We start from the raw sequence: 23106 nt of genomic DNA on the forward strand, positions 1-23106 counted from the left end.
CAGCAACTTTTATGGAGCAATATGGCTGCTGCGCACCTAATTTAAACGTATGGGAACTCATGTAAAAAAACCAGACTTCTAATCCTCCGTGGCTCCATCCAGTGAATCACGCATTTTGGCCACCCAGTGTTGCTGTAGATTTTTATGTAGACGTTAGAGACCTCTGATTAGAAGATGTTGAGTGCTGAACCAGTGCTGAGTGTTCAAATCTCTCAGGATATTTCCACTGCAGAATTGAGCCCTTAAACTGTATGAGTTTTTAAGATTTATGTTTCATTTTTCTGAAGCTAGCTTTTCTATACGACAAAGTCCTCACCACTGAAAGTGTGTGTCACATAGTGGTGACAGATTGTTATATTTGATCTAGTTTTTCTAGAATGAGTATTTTAGCTTCAAATGAAAATGTCATACCCTTCATGAGATTGGTTTAGCTACTCAGAAGTCTTTCCAGGAGAGTGGAACTAAAAGAAGAAACTTGGCCATTGTATCACACAGAAAGGTTCAAGTCAAGGCGCCACAGACCTGAAGCTAGGTTTGATCTCAGACCAATTGTTGGGATTTTTTTCCTCTCCAGTCTTCACTATGAAAACACAAACTGTAGGATCAGATAATTATTAAAAGTATTTTAGATAAATAATTATTTTCAACCACTTTCACTTTTAAGAAGCGTGGTGGGTGTAGATACAAAGAATATGCAAAAATGTTCTGATTGTCCTGGGCGGGGGGGAAGGGAGAGAGATATCTTCTTGAGAAGATCAACCTATATCTATTCCATCTCTTGATTAGAATCAATGAATAGACAAATTTATTGAAGATACATGACTGGTTTTAGAGTAGACGCAACAGAAGTCATGGTAGTGAAGGAAAACTAATTACCGGAGCTGTAGGATAAGCACCTTGGAGTAACAGCAGAAGAGAATAAGTGTGATGTAAATAGAATCTTCCACTATCTATTTATACAGAATGAAAGAAAGGAAAAGACAAGGTGAAGTGAAAGGAAGAGAAATAATATAGGCATTGATCTTGCTAATACTTATCCACATTCTTAACTTTATGCACTGTGTGTAGTCCTAATAACTTCAGTAGGACTCTGCAGAAATTTAGGCATATGTATAAGTCTTTGCAAGATCAGGGCCATGCTTTCTAACAAGTTTCAGATATTTGCCATCACTGGAGGAAATTCAAGAGATAAAGATATACAATAAATTAAAAAAGTGAGAGCACTATAAAGAAAAAATAAAAATAGAGTTGAGACCACTAGTATACATACAACATAAAAGACACACTGGTTAATCATTTTAGTTAACCAGCTAAAGATACCATGCTTTTCATGAATTTGTTGAATATTGGGTAAAATATAGATATGAGAAATCTCATAAATATATATATTTACTGATCAAAATAGAAGTAAAGATAAATTAGCAATTACAAAAAGAAAAACAAGTTATGATACTGTTTAAATTTAAATTTAAATAAATGCATTTAACATAAGTTTTATCATCCTATCAAGAACTAATAGATCAGTATCTTCTCACAAACTGGTAATTCACTATTCTGGGAAGGTGACTTTTGAACCTTGAAAAATGGAACTATGAGTCCTTACCAATTTGCCAGACAAGCTGTATGTCAGTCAAAAGTTATGAGACTCAGTGACAGTTAAATCAAAAGTAATTCTACAGTTGTCATGTTTTGTACACTTATATTTAATACAAGATTGTCTTCTCAGATAATGCATAACCAAACCTTTTCCTTTTACGCCAAAGTGCCACACTCTAGCCCCAAATATATCTTGGACCTGCGTAATATTTTAAAAAGTGGTAACATCTGGCTGTATTCTCCTAGATAGGAGCAGGGGGAAAAAGGGTTGGAGCAAAGGTGTAGTTAAGGACAGGTATATTCCTTTTAGGATTTTCCAAAGCACTCAGAAACTCCAAGCAGGTGCTACGATTATAATCGTGCCTGAGACATGACTAATCAACAGAAGTGAACACATTTACCTCACCACTACTTGCTAGCCTAGACATATGCAGTACACCAGCAGACCCCATTACACACTGAGTCCTGGTCTACACCTAAAACTTAGATTGCCTAAGCTACCTTTCTCAGCCGTGTGAAGAATTCACAGCCATAAGAGACGTAGTTAAGATGACATAAGCCCCAGTGGAGACCCTGCCTACACCTTGCTCCTGTGGCTCATGAAGCCTTAAACCGGGAACTGGACATCAGCAAGGAGCACTTCAACAACAAGTTCAGCAGGGGCCGACTGACCATTGAAGGTGCCTTTGGCTGATTAAAAGGGTGCTGTCATTGTCTTTTTTGGCCATATAGCCCTCAATGAGGAAAATAGTCTCATGGTCATGGCAGCCTGCTGCACTCTCCATAATACTTGTGAATCGAAGGCGGGAACGTTTCCCGAGACGTGGACCATTAATTCTCATGGGTGTAGTTTGGGAGGTGCTGTGGGGCATTGACGCCCAAACAGAGAGGGAGTTGGGGGAAGGCATGGACTGGAGTTCAGTCGTGGTTAGAAGGGCAGTCTGGCACGGATATTCTTGGAGTGAAGGTTAATGAGGGTCTTCAACTTCTCTGTCTGGCCCTCCAGGAGCTTTATCATCCATTCCTGCCAATGTGTCTTTTCCTGGTTATCCAGACTGAGTCTCTCATCGATTGTCTCCCTCCATGTTCTTGTTTTGCTATGTGCTGCATCTATTGACTGCAGCACGTCATAAAACATATCCTTCTTATTCCTCCTGGGTCTGTGCCTTAGTTGACGGAGGTGCTCTTAAGGACACATCTGCAGAAGGCAAAGTAAAACAATGAACAGAGACAGTATTGTGAGTGGACTCACAACCACAAATCACAAAAGTTACACACACCTATTTCTCACTTTCCCTTGGCTAGCACATAGATCAGCACGAGTCCCGAATATGGTGAATTTGTGGGGGGAGTGGAGGCGGGGATGGGCAAGGGGGAATGGGAAAGAAGGGACAAAGGGTGGTTTGCGAAGGGGGTTACTTTTCCACAGGCTAGAGCAATTGAACCTGGTATTTCACTCCTAAGGGTAACCCAGGATGCAGGAGTGCATCTCCTGCATGCATGTGGCTTTGGAGTGGCTCCGTGTGTCGCTTGCCTATGTGGTCCCTGCACACATAACTGCCATGTGCCATGGCAAAGTTTCCTACAATGTGGGAGAGAAACAAGGCTGCTCACCCAAGGAACCTTTGGCAGAGGATTGCAGAATACCTACAGGAAAGTTTCCTAGAGATCTATGGAGAATGCCTGGGACCAAGCCTGGTGTCTACACTGACGTTGCGTCGCTCTAACTATGTTGCACAAAGCTCTATGCCGCTCGTTGAGGTGGTTTTATTTTGTCAGCATAGCAGGGGAGTTATATCGGTGGGAGGAGCATTTCAGTGTGTACACCTCCACTGTTTTGTTGACGAAAGCTGACTTTTGTCGACAAAACTGTGTAGTGCAGACAAGGTCATAGAAAACTCATGAGGATGATGAGGTATAGCGATGGTGTGAAGTTAAGGAGCCCTGAGAGGAAAGACACAACTTCCTCAAGGGAGCTGCACCAGGGGCCAATATAAACAAAACACCGAGCCAGCAGAACATTGATTCTAAATAAGTGGGGAAGGGCGGAACACAAGTCTCCAGTGAACAGTTCTGGTGCTTGGGTTGAACTGCTATAAACTCCAAGGCCACTAGAGGCTGCTGGTTAATACTATGGGGGAAGAAGAGTAAGGAAGGCGATGTGGAAAATAGAAGCACATTTGCAGAAAATTTAGTGAAATTATTTGGTTTCTTGAGTTCTACATGCAAAAATTTCAGTTACTCAAGGAAACAGAAAAGCACGGCATCCAGCCACGCTAAACAATGTCATAACGGCCAAGCTCATTGAAAACCAAAACATTGATAGCTACTGCCTCTCACTTGAGGGTAATGTGGAGTTACTGTCAGAGCTCTTCTTTGCCAGTCTTCTTCAGCAGATTACCTAGCAGAGAGTCATCATTGGACATGTCGTTGCTCCCTGAGATGCTTGGGGAAACAAAAGGAAATGTTAGTTAGCTGTATATTTATTAGCAGCAATACAATTCTGTATGGTTTTGAAATGTACGTAAGTGTGTTTCTACTATTCCTTTAAAATGGCAGAAAATTGTTTTTGCCTTTAATTTCACATTAGTCTGTTTTAGTCAGAAATCACAAGACTCCCTCCACCCAATGCTGTCTGTGTTCCCGTTTATTTAGAAGTGATATCGCTAACCTTTCCTTACCAGTAGCTTGTTTGTTTCCTTGCATTTCAAGAGTGCAAGGTTTTTAAATTTATCATGCAGCACTGTTCTAATAACAGCATTTTATAATTTCTGAGTCTCTGTAGTTTCACTTTTTGCTTTTCACTTTTTGGTTCTGTGAAAGGCTACTTTTAACTGTACAGTTTTTGATACGGCTTATATTACTAATACAGTAGTTATTTATGAACATATGAAGAAATATTGGTAATAGAAGAGCTAATAGTATGATAGTTATTGTTTAAAAGGACCACTTAATAAACTGTGATTAGAGGGGCAAAGGTTATGAATATTATTATGAGGGCTGAAGGCTAATAATTTAAAGTAGCTGAAAGAACTGAATATGTGTCTATTATAGGTTTGCTTGACACAGACCTATGATAGTTGTGGACGTTGTGAAGTCCAAAACTATAACAGGGCTCAAAAAAGAATAAGATAATTTCATGGAGGATAGGTTCATCATTGGCTATTAGCCAAGATGGTCAGGGTCAAAAAACCCATGCTCTGGGTGTCTCTAAGCCTCTGACTGTCAGAAGATGGAACTGGACAACAAGGGGTGGATCACACAGTAATTGCCCTGTTCTGTTCATTCCCTCTGAAGCCTCCAGCAATGGCCACTGTTGGAAGACAGGATACTGGGCTAGATGGACCATTGAGCTGACCCAGTATGGCTATTCTTATGTACAAGATGGAATAACTGAGAAAAAATGTAAAATAGCTTCTGGTATGTTAGTACTTGCTGACAGATGTAATTAACTGACAAGTGGGATCTTAGAGTACCTGAGTGGCAACTCAAAGAGACATGGCTTCTTCAGATAGCATTTTGCTGTACATAAATTTCTTGACACACAGATGCCACTGTAGTGGGCACACTAGAAATACAAATATAGAAAGATTAAGAAATAAGTAGATGGACTAGATATCTCAACTATCTGGGGGCAAACAGATTGGATGTGAATATGGAAAGTTCCAGTACTTGGCTTGACAGTTGTTTACATGAGTAATGTCATGAAAGAAGAGGTTTTTTTAAAAAACTTCTGAAGTCACAAGGAAATCAGTTCATTGGATGATACTGAGAAGATGAAGGATAGCTAAGGCAGAGGAAAGTAAATCTTCCAAACTGATAATAGGATCATATGCAATAGGACTACTGAATTGTAAATATGGATGATATTTTCAAATATAGGTATGTTATTATTTATTGAAATAATAGAGAGAGGGTTAAACTGAAAAACAAGTGAAAATTTAAAATACTTTCCAAAGTGATATGCCAAATAAAGCAGGACTGATGGCAAATTGGTTAAGAAATATACTGAGTTTACAGACAGAAATCTATACATTTTTTTGGTTGTCAGAATACAAGGATAACAAAGGTAGTTAGCTCAGATGATTCTTTAATTATGTTATTTACAGACCACCAAAGCAATTCCAGAAAATGGATGAACAATTTTTATTGATCAGGACTCTAAATGTAATTACACAAATACTGATTATGCCACCAGCTGCATAAAACTAAGGTAAGACTACATAGTGCAGGAATGATTTATCTCACACATACACAGTTTGTTCCATGGCCAGAATTGCACCGTTGCCTGAAGTTCTTTCTTTAATGCATAATTTTATATATAAATCGTTATATAAACCAGTACAATTATTTTACATACAATAAAATAATTAGATTAATTAAAAATATTGGAGATATTAGAGAATCACAAAATATTGGGAAAACTATAGCTCTTCTTTATCTCCAGAGGCCTTTGATTCCTGCTTTCTTCAGTGGTTGTTATAATGTCTCCAGCAGGTGTTATAATATCGCCAGTACTAGTCTCACGATGATCCTGATCCAAAGCCCAATGAAGTCAATTGAAAAACACCCATTGACTTCAGTGGGCTTTGGATCAGACTCCAATGGTAAAAAAAAATAATACAGGGAAAGTCAGTGGTCTAAGGAAAACAACTGTTCAGAGACCTACAGAAAAATAGGAGAGGGGAAAGCTTGATGATGAGATTTTCTGAAATGCCCCAAGTATAATTATTATTATTGGGAATGACATACTGTAAATCTTAGATTTCTTATCTATTTTTCAAATGTCTTTAGACTACCTTTACATTACCTGTGCAAGAAGCAGACAGGAAGATCTACAAAGTATAAGCAGAACTAAATTAAAAATTAGATCAATATTGCCCCAGACCTGCAAAGTTCTGAATACCTCTAGAGAGTACCCTCCATTAACTTCAGTGAAAGCTGAGAGTGCACAGAGCCTCGAAGGATCATAGCTCAAAGGCTAATTAAAGGACTGAATAAACCAGATGTGAGATCAAAGTCTGATGATGATACAAAAACTGTGATAAAGGAAATAGGAAAAATGCATATTCAAGATTTTCAGCTTTTGGATGATTAAGCCAGTAAATGGAATTTATGTAAAATAATAACTCTTGGGACAATGAGCCAATATAGCCAGCACTTTCTAAATAGAACAGTCATACAGGGAAACTAGCCAAGAAAAGCATTTTAGAATTATTGAAGCCATTATATCAACAGGCAGTGTGATTAAGTTAAAATTATAGTAGGAAAAGAGCTTTAGCTCCAGTGCATTTTACTACTGAACACCATGGAGTAACACCTACTCTAATATCATGGCTGTTGTTGTATATTTAACTTTAGTAATGCCCTTGTAATTTTTTTTTAAATATCATTTTACACTAACGTTGGGGGAGTATGGAGTGAATAGGAATTGGGTAGTAGCCCTTTATCCTTCAAATAGTTTGTGAGCAGGTTAGTGGCCCTCACTACCTTCTATGTTTCAGAAGCCACCATAATCCAGCCAGAGTGTGTATAATTCATGAGCCCTCTAACGGTTTCTGAAACAGAGCCAATAGTGAGGGCCACTAGAGAGACTATTTAAAGGAATATTACCTAACTGCTATACACATCAGCAGTTTTTCCCATTCTGGGGGCTTAGGGCAGAGGAGAAGACAATCTTCAATCTACAATGAGATGAAGAAAACTGCAGAAACCTAGTTCAACCTCATCTTCCACTGCAGATGTGCTTCCATAAGTGTGAATGAAGCAACATGTGTCTCCTTGAAAGCTATCCTTGCTGCCACAGCAACAAATGCAGCTATCCCCAAAAGTGGCTCACAGATGTAAAGGACTGTAAGCACAGGCAGCATCCTATCAGACAGGTCATCTGATGGGCGGGGGAAGAGGTGGAGCAAAGGGGGCAATATCCCAGGAGCCTAGCAATTTAAAAGGGCCCGGGAGGATAAATACATATCTGCCTCTCCTCCAAACACCCCCTTCCCCTGAAGCCCCTGCCACTTGTGCTCTCCGCTCCTCTGCTGAGCCAAGCTTATATGTTATGTGCCATTCAGGTTCCTGGGCAGCTGGGGAAGCGATATCTGTTACTCAACTTCCTGAGTTCATTAGTAATCTCCCTGCGGAGTCCAAGGGACCCGGGAAGTTGAGTAGCAGATACCAAATCTTCAGCCTCCCGTGAACCCACATGGCACATAATAAATCAGCAAAAACTGCCAGTGGAAACCCACTCGGTTCTCAGTCATGAGCCATCTCTTTCTGGGGGGGCCACTGACTGTTCTGCCATGGGGTCTGGAATTGCTGTCAGTAGGCCTGCTATCAGACCAAGCTCCTTTTCTATGCTGTCAATGCCCTTATCACATGTGGCCCAACTCTACTCAACCACCAACAGACAATCACTTCCAGCTGCACTTCCACTTCCAGGTGAGAAGATAGAGGGGAGAAATAAATCCTGGGTGTATTTTAATATAATTTTCTTTGGTGTTATAAGTAAAAGCATGAGAAGACTGATGTTTACAATTATTGACCCACATATAGAGCAGCTAAAATACTACTAGAGCACATTCAGTTATATAAGATATGTAGTGTAGTATTGACTCTTATCCTGACTTTTACTGACTGTATTTTGTAGCGTATTTGTGAAACAGAAGAAATCAGTATTCCTTTTGTGCTCTGTGCAGTTGAACTAGTGCCATATTTTACTAAATGACAATCTTATCTACATTAGAGAATGGAGAATTAGGGTTATGGGGGTATATGCTGATGCTGCTACTTCACGATGTTTTTGTTTCAGAAAAAAATCTGATTATATTTACTCTTTCACATTTATATAAGATATAAAAATAGCTCTATGACATTTAAATAAAGAGTTAAATATCATATATATAGTTTAAAGAACTGAAAAATATTCTCACCATATTCAGTGGGGAAGAAATACTGTAGTTATATAAGATTCAGTTTTCTAAAACCAATCATCATCCAATGTGCAAATAGAGTTTCCTAATTACAATTTAGCTAAACTCTTTGAAATTCAATGAGAGTATATCAGTTTATTAATCCTATGCTTGGTTTGTCATATATATGTCTTTGGGATTCTTGGTCCTATAAATCTTTCAGGAACCAACTTTACTGAACAGGGACTCATGCCCTCATGCTCTTTCTTACAATTACCAATGTAAGTTACCTAGTTCATAAGCAGCACAATACACTTCCACACAGAAGTTTTATAATATTAAAATGTAAAAGAGTGTGAAGTATCTTAAAACGTATACTTCTGTAAGGTAAAAGTTAAATATGTATTTAAATGTTTTAAGCTACTACCTTAGCTTCTATGGGTGGGATCCACAAAGGTGACTTAGGTTCCTAACTGCCACTTTAGGTGCCTAAGTCCAACATTTTGACACCACTAACATCCACAAAATTCCTGCTTAGCTGATGCTAATACTGTAGCCACCTAAAGTCCCTAATTGCCTACATTTCTGCCACTGAAGTCCACTAGGCACCTACACCTCAGCAGCTGGGCATGGACACAGCCACCTAAATCCTGATACCACCCAGCTGCTTGGCACCTGATTCAACCTCCCCCACCTATCTTGCCTTTGGGGCCCAACCAAGCATAGTAGGTATGCTCAGAACATTCATCTGGGAGATGGGGGACCCAAGTACAACTGTCCGCTCCACATCAGAGGGGCAGACTTGAACCAGAACCACCCACCTCCTGGGTGAATGTTCTAACCATGGGGAAAAGGTTATGAGGGAATTTACAGATATTTAGGTGCCTAAAAATGTAAATAGGTGTCAGGTGGGATTTTCAAGCTTTTGAAAAATCCCACTAGGTGCCTATCTGTATCTTTAGGCACCTAAATAATTTTACACATCTGGCCCTAAGAGCATACAAAATTATACATAGAATTGATCCCCAAAGGGATAGTATAAATCTGTGCAGACATATAGCCCTAATATTGTCAGGATGGGAGATCATCATGAAAGTGTGCCTTACATGATGGCCTGAAGACTGCCAAATCTACTCTCTGGCACATTACCAGAAGAGAGTGAATTCCAAACACAAAGGACTTCCACTGTGAGCTCTGTTGCCAGTTCTAGAAAGTTCAGTCTTAGCAACCAGCAGCATAAGCGTCCCAACAGATCTTAACTGCAGTGAGGGGTATAAGGAGAGAGGCAGTTTCTCTGGTAACTGGCTTCCTGGCCAATCAGGGCTTTCAATATGTATCCAACACCTTATACACATAGTTACAAAGGCTTACAGAAACATTATGCTTCAAAAATTCAAAATCATTTAACTCTGGCTTCTTTTTCTTCTTCTTCCTTCTTTTTGTTTGTTTGTTTTGCTTTTCCACAGATTTTGTTCTGCAAGCAGAAATGTTTGTTATTTTCTATTTTTAGCTATTCATTTAGAAAAAAGGCCTACATCTTATAGTAACAATCTGAGTGTGTGGTAATAACAATAAGCAATAATTTCAATAGCTGTATAATGTTGGACAAAGCATATAGACTTGGCATGTGACTGCAGAAAAAGATCGCTGAATTCAGTGCAAATGATGGCTGTGAAGAAAGAATCAGTTAAGCTTGGTCTTTTATGCATTTTTAAAAATAGTTTATGAAAATCGGGAGGATGGTATGGCTCTGGTAAAAGCTGGAAAGATGCTTTATTAGTATTAAGTAAAGAAACTTGGGAGGGGAAATGCTCCCCGCTGCTGCACCAATCCCAAGAAGCCAACCATAATTTCCCCATTCGCCCCACCTACCCTCAATGTTGGAGTGCCAGCAAAGCCACTTTACAACCACTATTGCTGTATCAGGTATAGTGTCACCTCTACTCAGATTGTGCCCGCAATGCAGAGGTGGTTGGCCCATAGACATACATAGCTGCAGTCCCCCTTCTATGGCTATGTCAAGAAAGCCCCTGCAGAGTTGGCCTCCGCAACATGCAGGTGTGCAGAAAACCATGTAAGCCCTACAGATCTTATATACCTTGTGCCCGAACTGCACCACAAATGTGGAGGAAGGGACCAGATTTGGCTATAATTGTTGAGTGAATTTTTATGAAACATTTAACTTTTATTTTGCAGACTTCACATGGAAGACAATTGAGTTATGTAAAAAGATTGAAGGCACCATCTATAATACACAGGAAGCCAGTGAAGAATGAGAAGATTGCAGATATAATAAACCAAAGCTTGTGTACGTTTTTGGTCCCTTGACGTTTTTATATTTTCTGTTCCTCATATTCGAGAAAATATGGCTCCCTCTCACCTCATCTGCAAAGTGGTTTCCCACTCCCCTCTTAATAAAAATATCCCATATTTAGCTAAAACAAGTAATAGTGGTTTCTGTTGTTAGCTGGTGTAACCCAGCTTGTAGGCTTCTGGTGGCAAAAAGTCATTCTGGAACAGAAGGCAGTAATACAAACCAACCCAACTCTTGCTCAGCCTAGTTGCCTAGAGCCAGCCAAAGCAACATCTTCTGGAGATAAATCACTGGTTGGATCATTTAGCTCGCTAGTCAGAATTTAAAGTTGGTTTTCCCTGAAAGTGAATCCCTCTAGGGTGTAGTTTTCCCAGTAGGTGTAGTGAAGTATGTTTCCTCATGGTCATTGAACTAAATTTGACCCATTACCTGGTCCCTGCATTGGCTTTTAAAATTCTGCTAAAGCACAATGCCCAAAACCACCACCAAAAGCTCAAAGGGTAACAACCTTTGTAATACCAAGAATCAAATTCAAAACCTTGGACAGGCACTTTTGGGATCTAGGGCGCTCCCACCCCATATTAAGGTAAGTACTTTTGTGCTATTAACTCCTTCCTTCAAAGGAGGCAGCACAGCATAGCACACTGGGTCCTGAGAGTCTCATATCTGGTATTTTACCTATTGCCCCTGCTCCTGGACTCCTTTACATTTGCAAGATTCTTTGCTTTAATTTAAAAAAATGGTTTCTAGCCCTAATTGTTGCCGAGAAAAGCTAGAAAACACGAACACTAAAGGGCCAAACCCCAGAGGGCAAATCAAAAGACACCAAGTTTTCATTTTTTTTTTAAAGCTTATGATCTGTCAGCCAATCTCGGGCTTTTGGCTTGTGGTGTTTGACGGCTTGAGGTTGGCAAACCATTGGAAACAGATCAATAGGCAGGTCTTTAAACAGAAGCGGGGGTAGGGCTGCAAGGCAGACAGGGAACATGTAGTTAGAGAGAGCGAGAGGGGAGGGTGAAATCCCGGCCTGGTGTAAGCAGGGGCTGTTCCCATGGTGTGTATATACGTGTACGTGCTGGTGGGGGCTGGAGAACGGTCGGGCTGAGGGTGGGGACTGGCGGACCCGGTGTCTGGGGCAACAGAGGGCGGCCCCGCCGGAAAGCTGGACGGGGGGGAGAAGGCGACTGCGAGCGATCAATGGCGCAGGCAGGGTGTGTCCGGCGCAGGACGCTCCCTCTGCCCGGGGCGGTTGCGCCGCAGCCCATTTGTTTCCCCTCAGCCGCAGCTTCTGTCAGGCAGCCACAAGCCAAAGCCGCGCCGCAGAGCCCGGCTCCACGGCAACCAGGGGGCGGGGCCCTGGGCGCGTTGCACCTCGGGACTTGTAGGCGCTCGGCCACTCTCCCTGCCCGGCGAGGCGACTCAATGGCGGAGAGGGAAACTCCAATCCCCAGGATCCGCTCCGCCCCGGGAAGCCGGTTCCGCGTGCGGCGGCGGCCCGAGCTGCGGGTGTCCGGGTTTCCAACCGACACCCTCCCCGCCCCCCCCCCCGCGATTCTCCAAAGCCGGTTACGACAACGCACTAACCTTCCCGCCCACCTTGAACCAGGCGCCAGGGCTGCCTAGGAAACATGCCTGGCCGTGTGCGCCGGAGACGGAGCCCCGGGAGCGGGAAGGCGGGGACGCCGGTCAGCCAGCCGAGGGAGGGCCAGTCTCCTCCCCGCGCTGCCTGGGTGAGCGGCGCCCGCCTCCGCCGCCACTCGCCTCAGGGCTCCGGCGCACACCGACCAGCTTGCAGGGAAGGGAAGGGCCGGGCCGGGCCGGGCCGAGCGCTGCTGCCGCTGCTGCCGCTGCTGCTGCCAGGTGACCGAGAGCGAGCCTTGGGGCGCGCTGCGCTGCGCTGCGCTGGCGGCATGTGGGCTGCGGCGTCAGGTCGCGCATCCCCCCCGCCAACACCGCCGGGGTTAGTACCACCAGCCCCGGCACACACACGGGGAGCCCGGCTCTGGCTGCGGGGGGATCCGCTCGGACACTCCCTGGGGCACAGTCCCCTGGGTTATGCCCCTCCCCCCCCCCCCGACAGACAGACCGACCGACCGACCGACAGACCAGGAGCGGGGAGCCTTGCTCTGGCTGTGGGGTTAGTATCCGCTCATCCCCGTGGCACCATCACGATGTCTCTGTTCGTATCAGCTCCCCTGGGCTTTTATTTTATTTTATTCCTCCCGTGCGGGACCGGGCTCAGGCTGTGACATGAAGTTCAAAGCTCTCCAGCCCCCTTCCTGGGGGGCATTGCTGCGGCGGGTTACACCACCGGGGGTGGTTGTTTTGGGTGTGATGCCGGATTATATTCCTTGTGGGGAGTCAGATTTTGCCATAAGGGTGATATTGCTCTCAGTGTGGATTCATTGATTGTAGGTCAGGTACTGTGTGGGGAATATTGCTTAGGTGTAGTCGGGCGCGGGGGGGAGTACTGCAATAGCTATTAAGCTTAGTTTATGTTACCAGACATCAATACACTCTGGTTTAGTTTGTTAATATCAGGTTAAATAGACAGAGGATAATGAACATGGTTAGAGGCATATTCTGTGCTATGGGAATAGACGCATGGGTTAGCCTTTTGCTGGTTCGTTTATTCCCACCCTCCCTTCCATCTAGGACGGTACCGTGTTATCTGCATGAGTGTTTGCTTTTCTTCTTCTCTGAGTCAGAAATCTCGCTCTGACGTTTGTGACTGGCTTTTTGGTGAATGAGTGGTGGTTTGAGGTGAATGTTACAAAGGATGTGGAGAAACCACACAGGACGGATGAGAACTAAAAAATGAATTCTGGATTTAGGGTAAGGAAAAGGGAATGATGAACGTATGTGTTGGAGCAGGGAAAAATTGTTATTCCAAAACATGCTAATAAGCATTTTAAAAAATGCTTTCTTTACTCGATGGTAAATTGAAATGTTTTGATGGCTGCAAAATGGAAACATGAAAGTGTTTGAATTAAATTGTTGCTCCGAGAGAGCTATATTTTGGGACAGAAGGCAGAAGAGGTCATCTTGTTTGGGTGTTTTAGATTAATTCTGTTTCTCTTTAACATTATGCTGCATGCAGATTGACAATTGCAATTGGATCACGATGGAAAAGCTTAGAAGACCGAATAAATTGACAGAATAAAGACAGAATTATTGCTGGGGAAACCCCCTGCACTTTGCATTTTAAATACACTTTTATTTTACATTTTAAATATACTTTTCTTCTTTTTATTTTCAGTTTAAATCTACCGACATAAATTTTAAAAAGGAAAAATCCAGGAAGCCTCTTTTTGCAGGAAGAAAAGAAGGTGCATTAGAAGAGACATAGCCCGGACTCTTCTGCAGGTGGTGGTGACATACAGAAGTTACTTTGCCTTTGGAAAGAAAAGACCTGTATGGTATTAATTTACGTGTAGAGCGTTACCCTCCACCCCCAGAAGTTGTCTGGGTTGCAAAGCAGCGGGGAGGCAGCAGCTGCTCATCTCGGGCAGCAGAAGATTATGGTGGCAGCACAGCAGTAGCGGCAGCGGCAGCAGCGGCTTGCTCCGTGAATGTGTTTTCTGATTAAAATTAGCATTGGAAAGTGCAGTCTGAAGATTCGGCAACTAGGCGGGAATTGATAACGTTTAAAAGAGGGAAACATTGTAAGGGGAAAAGAGGTGGGGAGGCAGCCCTAGGTTTTGTGGTGTGATTGGGGGGAGGGATTATCATGGCGGATCGGACAGCTCCTAGATGCCAGCTCCGTCTGGAATGGGTTTACGGGTACAGGGGTCACCAGTGTCGCAACAACCTGTACTACACGGCAGGCAAAGAGGTGGTTTACTTCGTGGCTGGAGTCGGGGTGATATATAACACCAGAGAGCACAGCCAGAAATTCTTCCTGGGACACAACGATGATATTATCAGGTAAGGGAGGGCAGACAGTTGGTAGGGTGGGGTTAATAGGGAGGGGTGGGGAGAGGAGAGCTAGTAAAATAGTGCCTCCTCTATTTCTCATCTCTGACTGCATATTTCCGTAATTTTAGGGAGAAGCCCAGGTTGTCATCAAGGGTCTAGGTGAAATCTGGATCTATCCGGATTCTACTGATCTTTTTTATACTGAAGCCCCCAAATTGTAACTCAGAATAGAAAACAAGTTTAGCCTCTCCTACTGCACCACCACAAACAAACAACCCACCACCAAAAACAAACACAAAAAAACTTCAGTGCAACAGCACTGCAAACACTTGCCAATTGTCGGTCTACAATCCCTCAGTTATAATGTTTAAATAGAGAAATATGGTGTAGATGTTACTCTTACACCAATAAAATCTTCGGATATCCCACTTAACAGTAGCACAAATACCCAGATCTGCCACCTGAATCCAGCCAATTTTTGGTCCCCACACTGCAAATTCCACTTCTTAAACAAAGAGCAAGTTTAGGAAAAAAAAATCTGGATGCCACTGCATTCTGTTGTAACAGTACCACAGAAGTCCAGATCTAGCACCTGAATCTTGCTGGATTAATCCAAATTCTGCTGCCTAAATAGATAACTAAGAATTTTGACCCTGATCTGCACCAGTATGATAGCATTGCAAAAACTTGGATTCAGTATCTGGGTTCAACTGGATCCTGCCAAATGTTGCTCACACACACAGAAATTGTATCAACCAAACAGAACAGGTGTTGCTTCTACTATTCCACCAGAAAAATCTGGACCCCAGTACAAAAAACTGCAGGCCCTGGGACTCTGCTGCATACAGCTAACTTTTTTTACCACCTAAATTTAGTACAGATGAAACTTCTCCTACTCAAGCAGAATAATCTGGAATCCAGAATAGTACCTGATGATCTTGGTGCCGGAGTGCTGCAGAAAACACATATCCAGCAACTAAATGTGTGGAGGTGTCCATCAGGGTTTTGGCACTGAATACCCAAATGCTACAATTATCATATAATCATACTGGAGTCATGGCTTACAGAAACCCCTCGGCCTCGTCTCGTGCAACATAATGTCTTTGGCTGTCACATACATACCTTAGTTGGCTTGTTTACCATTTATGCACCCTTTCATTGGGTGCATTTACAAAGTTCATTCTGGTTTTAGAGGTATTACCAGTCCATGTGGCATTCTCTATTTAAGTTTTATTTCTGGAAATGCTAATACCTCTAAAACCAGAATGAACTTTTTAAGTGCACCCATGGTATCTCATTAAATGCATGATATCTCCCTGTTATGTGGCTTGCCATTTATTTATTCCTTAGACGCTAGAAAGTATAATACATCAGGGTACATATTTAGCAATCTATATATGAGTTTTATTTTATTACACTCATTCAAAGCTTTGATTTTGTTGCATTTCATCTGCTAAGGAAATAGTGTCCTGATTATTACTATTTTATAAATTGTATGGTTGGTTATTTATGGAACATTTCAGAGGATTGGTCAGCATGCTGCATATATATTACATTTTGATGATAAAATGGGAGGAGGGTATGTAGGTGTTCAGCATTGGCATTTTGACACTGCATACCAGTCTTACCCTAAGTTTGAAGGATAGTAGTATGCATGTCAGTTATTTAAATAAAAAAACTGTCTGAGGACTAGACCTGTGGTTAGCATAATATGCTGGGATTTGAGACTACAGTTCAATTCCTGAGCTGTTAGGGCTAAGAATTCTGTTAAGTCAGCATGCTCTACTCCTGGAAGTGGCTGCGCTCTGTTGCCAAATAAGTAGCTGCATCAGTTGTATGGTGATCAACTGACATGAGTCCAGTTTCAGGACAGCATGATCTCATTTGTGGGACATCGCGGGATGCAGCGAAATTAAAATAAATAAATCCCTTTAATGTAACCAAGATCACTAATTTCACCCTGCAGCAAAATAACCCGTTTCGGGAAGTTGTAGACAGTTATAACAACACATTTAACTAAATTCTACATACAATAGCTAGCTGCTAGCAGTAGTTAGCAAAGTAGTAGCTTGCTAGCAAGGTCAGGGCTGGACCTGCAGTTGGCACCCACTCCTTCTGCCCGAGACCCCTTCCCTTCACACCTGGCCTGCCCCTTCTGTGCCTCCTCCCACTTGCCCACCAGCCAGCCCTAAGCCCTCCCTAAACCCCCCCAATCCTGAAGCAGACTGGAGCAGCACAGCCGGGCAGCCCATCCCGACTCCGAGCCTGGAGCGGAGCAGCCCAGCCAGGCAGCCCCTTCTCCCCCCCAACACTGTATTTTGGGGGACATTGTGTAGTCGTTGCAGGACACGGGACAAAGGATCCAAATGCAGGACTGTCCTGCGATTTGCAGGATGGTTGGTCACTCTATCACTTGGGTCCAAAGAGGAGTCCCATGTATCTCTTCATGACAAAGGAACGTTGCTGTGATGTGGGGCTTAGGGAAGGACAAGTCTTCTACTGAGGATGCCCCGCCCCACACACACATATTCTGACTGAATATTTTTCTTTTTGCATCCGTAATACTTGATGTCTTTATTTCTTTGGTACATTTTGTAATTCTTATTAATTGAGCATCCAGACATAGCATCCACTATAGCCATTTTTAGCTAGATGTTTTCTGGTATGATCAGCAGTGAAGTACTTAAAAATGTTAGCATTTAAATTGTCACAGTTAGGCATCAGAGCCAACATCTTATTGAGATGAATGGGGAATAATTTTCCAGTATTTCCGTTGGTGCTGTTTTATTTTTTCTATGTCCAGACTCACAACAGCAGTGCATACATTTGCTATCTGAAAGTTCATCATAACTAAAGGGGTTTGTAATGTATTTTTTAAAAAAATGAAACTTTAGACTTTGGAAAATACTGCAAAATCTGTATGAAGGCCTCGTAATGTGTGGATTTTTCTGCCTCCACATGTTCCTAGTGTCTTCTTTTGTAGGGAAAGCTTTCAGGGAAGTACTGTTTTTGTGAGAGTTGTTGATGAACCCTATAAAAACATCCATAGAGAATGAGATTCACTACCCCCTACCCCTTGCAGTGCTTACCAAAGTCATGGGCATGAATGTTTTTCTATAGCGAAAAGGTCACATGTTAAAAAATATTAAATTCATTGTACTTTCACAAGTTCACAAATTGTCCTATCTTTTGCATTGTGTCAACACCAGGCAGTGGATACATTTCAGTTTTGGCTAAATGAGATAAGAACCTCTTAAATTATACTTAGAGTTCAAATTGGATGTGGGGAAAAGTAATGGTACTTTCCCAAGACCCACCCCGCACAAATCAATTTCTGTGTACTTGAGACACCACTCTGGGTGGAATGTCTAGATGTTCAAAATCTGATCACATGGGCTCTGCTATAGTCTTTCTTCACTGAGAGAGGGAAATAAATGGTGATATTCTTCCAAGAACCATCTACTTCTGGTGCAAAAATGAAATGTCGCTCACAGTTGATTGTGCTGTCTTCATAATACAATTTTCTCTCTCCTTTATGTGCTTTGATCAGCTGTGAAATAATTAATAATGTTGATATTTAAATTATTATTGCTGTGAGTTTGAGCCATCATATCACTGCATAGGGGCAGTTCACACCTCATAGGACTATTGTTACAGTCTCTCTGAAGATTCAGGCAGACACAGAATCATAGACATCAGTCATAGACATCAGTTACATTTGGTTTTAATGGCTTTCTTCAGAATCAGAGGGCTTAAGATTTACTTTTTTTTTTTTTTTAAATGAACATGTAAATTCTGGAGCACAAGATAACCACACAGTGGTAGTAACGGTACAGCATATTCCTGCCTATGCACCAAAACCTGCAAAGACTTATACATGTGACTTACACCCATTGAGTTCAAAGTTTACTCACATATCTAAGTCTTTTCAGTATTAGGCCTGTAGTAAGCTGAATTCAGGATGAATTGTAACACTAATCCATTCAGATGTTAGGGTCATCATACTGTTTGAGTAAGATGAAACTGTGGGTTTGAAGCAGACAAATTGTAGTGACAGGCAAGCAAAGTAAATATAAGAATATGATGCAATAAGTTATATAACTTCTTTATTTTAAGACTGCTTCCCACAAAATGCTCTTTTTCATAAGAGAAACAACACACACTTTTAGGTCTTAATCCTGCAAGTAAATTCACTAGTATGGATACTTTTTTATGGAATCCCATTAACTTCAATGGGAGACCTCATAAGTGCAAGAGTCTGGAGCCTTAGTTTTGACTGTAACTGGAGTCTTTCAAGAGAACTTGGCATTTTCATTTAAAATTATTTGTATAGCAACCCGCATTGTCATCTTTCTTCTCTCTTAAATTAAATGTTGAAAGAGGAACTTTATCACTAAATTTGTGATAATATGTTGAAGCTTGAAACATCTTAATAATAATAATACTACCTCTTATCTAGAGCTTTTCTTCATTAGATCTCTAAGGAAAGTAGGTATAATTATTCCCATTTTACAGATATTGAAACTGAGGTATAGGGAGGTGAAATTGGTTGCCCAAGGTCACCTAGTAGGTCAGTTGTAGTGCCAGGAATAGAACCCAAGTGGCAAAAGTCCCAGTCTAGTTCTGTACAGAATAGTAATTTTTTGCAATCTTTTTGCAACCTGTGCATATGAAGGTAAAAAAAGAAGTTTACCAATGGAAATAACTAAAATACAAATTGCATCACTTTAGATTTTTTTCATTATAATTTTTAAATGCAATTGATATTTTGATTATTGTTTTAATTGGTGCAATGTCTGAAATTGCACAGTTAGTCTGTAAACACAGATACCTGGTTCTAATTTGTCAAATTCATCTCTAGGGTAACTCCATTGTCTTTCATCTCATAATTTTTTTCCCCACAACAAAATGCAATCTTTTGAAACTTTGAGAAATGTTGCCAATGGCAGCAACATAGTCAGAATTTTCCCTTTTTGGTGGATTTCTAGATCTAAACTAAATTTCCAAGAATTTCTACGGTATTTAACAATGTTTCCTAACAGCTTTGAAGTTATGTCAGAAGACTGAATGAGAGATTTTCATAAATTACATTGTTTTTGTTGTTTCTGCAGTTCTTAAAATACTGTCTGAATCTTAACTGGGTTTCCCTTGATTGATCTGTTGAATATTCCAAAATAATATAATGTTATGTATCTACAAGACCACATCTTGTATTTTAGCTGGGGAAAAATAAATCAGATGTGAGGCAGGAAACCACAAATCACACCACATTTATTATAGTTTTATTATAGTAGTCTGTGCCTACAGTTATTAACTAGAAAGCCAGTCTGCTAACCTCTGGTAACAAACCATGTTATTTATGTGAGGGAGATTGCAACTTAATAATAATGTGGGATTTGTCAGAATAACTCTGTAAGTACTCTGGTATATGTGTTCCACTGTGCTGACAAGCTGCGAGGTTAAAACAGATTAAAAATGTTGGTGTGTCGCTGGATTTATTGGATTGAGTGAGTAAATGGAGGTTTGGTTTATTTCTTACAGTGATCATTTCAGAAGATAGAAAACATATTAGAGAATGATTACACATTTTTGCTGGGTTGATAGAGTTGTGAAAAAGAAATGTGATGCTTGAACCAATGCCACTTGTTCCTGGGGATATTATATATTATTTTAGAGAAAAAGAAAGAAGACAAAGTCATGGTCATCAACCATCTGGAGTTAAACTATTTTAGTTTCATTGGATAAAATACAATATTTAAAAAATTGCATACTGTAATAATGTTATGTTTACATGGTGTATCTTATGTCCAATGATTCTAAAGTACTTAACAAACTTTATGTACAATTATCATTTTTTATAATGGTACCTGCTGGTGAATGTTCATCACACGGTGAATGATTAACCAAACTACTACCATTATTTCCTATGCTACCTGTAGGAAAAACCGACTTGTATATGCTGACTTTAATGACAACCAATGCACATAGAGCACCACTGAAATGCAACTTCCGCTGGAGTAGCAAGTGGTACCAGTTGGTACAGCTTATTGAATAACAGCAATAATACCCCGTTACTTACAGTTTCAATGGTAATCCCCAAACTGTTCCCATTCAAAAGAAAAGACTCAGGAAGAACTAAGGTGAATAGTGAGTTTTAAACCATATCTCTTCTCATTCAAAATATATTGCTCTTCTTTACAATATACTTCTTTTTTCCTTTTTCTCAAGTTAATGTTCATATCTCTCTCAAACTGACCTTCAGTATATCAATTTAAATCAATATTTCAAATACTTTAGGAACTTTAGGAACAATGCTAATTTATTTCCAAATAATTTATCCACACAGACATTTTAATCCAAAGAAGGTCCATTTTGGGTAATAGTGTCCTGCCTATTTAAAGTCCTTTGCAGTTTCAATGGACTACAGGACATTCTTCCTAATTTCCTGCCCTAAATAGTTCACAGTTGGGGGGCACTGTTAAATTTCTGTTATATTCCACTTCACAACTGCATGCTGAATTTTAATAGTGGATGAAGTGATTCCTGAATATAAAAGTTTATAAAACATTTTGTGATCCTTTTAGATGAAAGATGCTATATCAATGAAATATTATTTATTATGAAAATGAGATGGACAATACCCTCAAGTGTATGGAAGAAGCAATTCTGCATTTGCTGAGAAGTGGATTGGATGTTCTAGTGTAGATTTTTATTTCTCCTGGTGCTGGTATTGTGCCCCAAATCAGTATATGCCAGCATGCTTTAGCAGGTGAACAAGCGAGTCTTGTTCATGAAGAATTTGGGGATAACTGATCAGGTGGAGAAAATTAAGAGATAGAGAAGGGTGTGTATCTTAAAGTGGTTTCAAATGGAAGAAATGAATCTCCTCATGAAAACTTACGCTGTTCATCTTATTGCCTCTTTTCTCTTTTGACTACTATCTCTCTGTCTTATTTCATGCCACACCATATGCTTTAGCTCGCTGTTAACTCACACTGAGGTCCATTTGTCTTCAAGAAAAAACAGAAAAACTCACCTCTTCCACAAAACACTAAAACTCTATTGGCCACTCCATTCTCATGTATGGTCTGTCTGTTTGTCCTTCTGCATTTAAATTGTAAGCCTATTGGGGGACATGACTGACACTCTACCATGCCTTGTAGTTCTTTGGTACTACACAAATAGTCATATCGTTAAAACTTCAGGTTAGCACTTCAGGAACATTTGAAATTTAAAATCTGTGTAGTCTCCTGTTGATGCTGAAATTTGTATATTTACTTTTGTTATTCGCATTTTGATTACAATAACTTCCCATTTTCAATTTTTCTGCTTCAGACGCATTTGTAGTTTGTTTAGAATTTAACTCTTTGAATATACACAATCTCCTGTCATATTTTTAATTGATGTTTTATATTTAAAAAAATACATAAAAAACTAGTAGGCTTTGAACATTTGTTACAGCTTATCTACAAGCAGAATTGTATATTGACTACATCAACTAAATACGGTATATTTCTATAGCCCAGAGATACCTATAGGGTAGTAGAAAAGAAAAATAAGAATGATTGCTTGTGCAACTGCAGTTTGTTTATTTGTGTGGACAAATGGGAAGACATTTGATATTCAAATCACAAGTACAATTTACATATTGATCATTTAAATTAGCAGCTTCATTAAACTGAATTATTATGCAATATATCGATTGATTGATATGTCATTATTAAAACAAAGCGATAGAAAACTTATTCAACAAAATTGGTATCATTCATACTGTCTTGCTGAAATGAGCTTGATTTTTTTTCTCTTTTAATGTGTTTTTGTCCAGTCAAAATTCTTCCAGGACAACCATCACTTAAGTCTGTACCTATTATATTGGATATGTATTAGATTCATGTGGAGCAACTGGTTACTCTTATGAGCATGTTGTCTTACTTTGAAAGACTCAAGTTATTTAGTATTCTTTGCCCTTATACTGGGATTTCTAGATTTGGGTTCAGAGTTCTTTCATATTGTTTTATTTATTTGGGGAACACTCCTCACACAATTCTAAATCTCAAAGTATACATTAAACCTAAAAGCATGATTTAAACCTTTTAGGATCAGAGACCTGCTCTGCATTAGCCCTGCATGGTCCACTGAGTTGACTCTTAGTTTTTAATCTTAATTTAATTTAAACTGACTGCAAAAGAATTTGTTCATATGAAGAGCGTTATGGTACAATAAAGTTAAAAAAGAATTAAGTAAATATAAGAATATATGTAGTATATATATTTTGTGTGTAAAGTGTACATAGATATAGATCTATGTAAACTCCAATTTTTAGTTTACACCACATGAGAGTTTGTATGAATTTGACTTTACAGAGTACTT

At 40.4% G+C, this 23106-nt stretch overlaps 1 protein-coding gene and 1 long non-coding RNA gene across 2 annotated transcripts in view; one reads left to right on the forward strand and one right to left on the reverse strand.

The window, feature by feature from the left end:
- Positions 1 to 1373: 1373 nt before the first annotated feature.
- Positions 1374 to 12542, reverse strand: LOC137164338 (uncharacterized). The gene is made up of 3 exons (XR_010923003.1): positions 12403 to 12542; positions 3937 to 4041; positions 1374 to 2794 (listed from the first exon to the last, which is right to left on the reverse strand). It is a non-coding gene; the product is annotated as an uncharacterized lncRNA (long non-coding RNA).
- Positions 12543 to 12800: 258 nt separating this feature from the next.
- Positions 12801 to 23106, forward strand: part of EML6 (EMAP like 6) — a 246867-nt gene continuing 236561 nt past the window's right edge. Inside the window, exons 1-2 of the mRNA XM_067565157.1 lie at positions 12801 to 12955; positions 14078 to 14745. Coding sequence (XP_067421258.1) covers positions 14549 to 14745 — 197 coding nt within the window. The 5' untranslated portion in view covers positions 12801 to 12955; positions 14078 to 14548. The remainder of the gene's footprint in view (positions 12956 to 14077; positions 14746 to 23106) is intronic.

The sequence above is a fragment of the Emydura macquarii genome, unplaced genomic scaffold, assembly GCF_026122565.2.
Source record: "Emydura macquarii macquarii isolate MOO-44397 ecotype Brisbane River unplaced genomic scaffold, CSIRO-AGI_Emac_v2 contig_2676, whole genome shotgun sequence".
Lineage (NCBI taxonomy): Eukaryota > Metazoa > Chordata > Testudines > Chelidae > Emydura > Emydura macquarii.